The following is a 1477-nucleotide window of genomic DNA, read 5'->3' on the forward strand; positions in this document are numbered from 1 at the left end:
TGTGACTCTCCTTAGGCCCACTCTACATCATCGATCACTTTCCTCTTTGGCCCCATAATCTTCTTGATCAGAAAATTTGGGACACTACCGAGGTACTCTTAGCTTCAGTTTGACAAGAAGAAAATAGATTCATCAAAACTCAAGGACTCTTAAGTACCAACTAACAAAATTTTATCAGAAAGTCTGAACCAAAATATGTATTGAAAAGACAATTAATACTCTTATAAAAGATGCTGATTCTGCTTTTGGCTTCTGAATAGCTCCATGTAATTATTTGGTTTGAGCTAGGTGGGTGGGTGTGTGCATGTGCCCGCATGCACATTTGAATGTGCATTAAATTCAACTTTATTTGGTATTTAACACAGCAGAAACTAAAACAATGAAATCAGGGTTACCTAAAAGGTCTAGGCTATAAAACTGAAAGGAAAAATTATCACTTGAACACAAACTTTAGTTTCAGCATGTCTTTTTCTTAATAAGATACTTTTAATCTTATAGATGACTTCCTGGTGCTGCATCTTGCTGACTTAATTCGAATGGCTTTTATGGCTGCCACAGATCACAGTGACCAGCTCCGTCTTTCTGGCCTTGAAACACTATTAGTTATTATTCGGCGATTTGCAGCTATTCCAGAACCAGAGTTTCCAGGTCATGTGATTCTGGAACAGTATCAAGCCAATGTAAGTAGGCATTTTATATAAGAAAATTGTGTCATCATTGGTCATTGTGCTGTATGCCTGTAATTGCATCACTCGAGATGCTGACACAAGATTGCTGCAAGTTTGAGGCCATCTTATACTACATGGTTAGGCCCGAGAGAGAGAGAGAGAGAGAGAGAGAGAGAGAGAGAGAGAGAGAGAGAGAGAGAGAGAGAGAATTTTGTTATCAGATAACACCAACAAAAAAATTAAAAGTCTAGGGCTGGGGAGTGGCTCAGTGGAATAAGTGCTTCCCTGGCAAGTGCAAGGGCCTGAGTTCAATCCCCAGTTCAAAAAAAAAAAAAAATTAAAAGTCTGGTTATTTGGCACATCATCTCTTGATTCATAATCTTTTTTTTTATTTTGTTTTTCTTCCTCAATGCATTTATTTTGAAAAATAAAGACCTACTGTTTTACAGAATATCTCAAAATCTTGATTTGCTATAGTGTTTCTTCATGATTAAACTCAGACTGAACATTTTTGTCAGGAACTATAAGACATACCCATCCAGCAGCAGGTATCAAATTCATCTGATATTACTAATGACACTAAATTGGATCACCAGGTTAGTATAGCCACCACTAGGTATTTCCACCATAAAGATATCTTTTCCCTTCTGTAAGTAATAAATAACCTATAAGGAAAACTTTTGAGATTTATCTTTCAACCAATAATTTCAATATTCATAGATGGCTGCTGCCTGAATCAGTAATTACAATGGTTGTTCTAAAGCTTTGATTTTCTAGTTGAGTTTGGTACATTTATCAGGTGGTATCCT

General features: G+C 36.4%; 1 protein-coding gene across 1 annotated transcript in view; it reads left to right on the forward strand.

Annotated features, from left to right (window-relative positions):
* Positions 1 to 1477, forward strand: part of Heatr5a (HEAT repeat containing 5A) — a 179247-nt gene that overhangs the window by 97345 nt on the left and 80425 nt on the right. The window contains exon 25 of the mRNA XM_023721836.1: positions 499 to 680. Coding sequence (XP_023577604.1) covers positions 499 to 680 — 182 coding nt within the window. The remainder of the gene's footprint in view (positions 1 to 498; positions 681 to 1477) is intronic.

Source organism: Octodon degus, unplaced genomic scaffold (genome assembly GCF_000260255.1).
Source record: "Octodon degus isolate 3935 unplaced genomic scaffold, OctDeg1.0 scaffold00086, whole genome shotgun sequence".
Taxonomy (NCBI): domain Eukaryota; kingdom Metazoa; phylum Chordata; class Mammalia; order Rodentia; family Octodontidae; genus Octodon; species Octodon degus.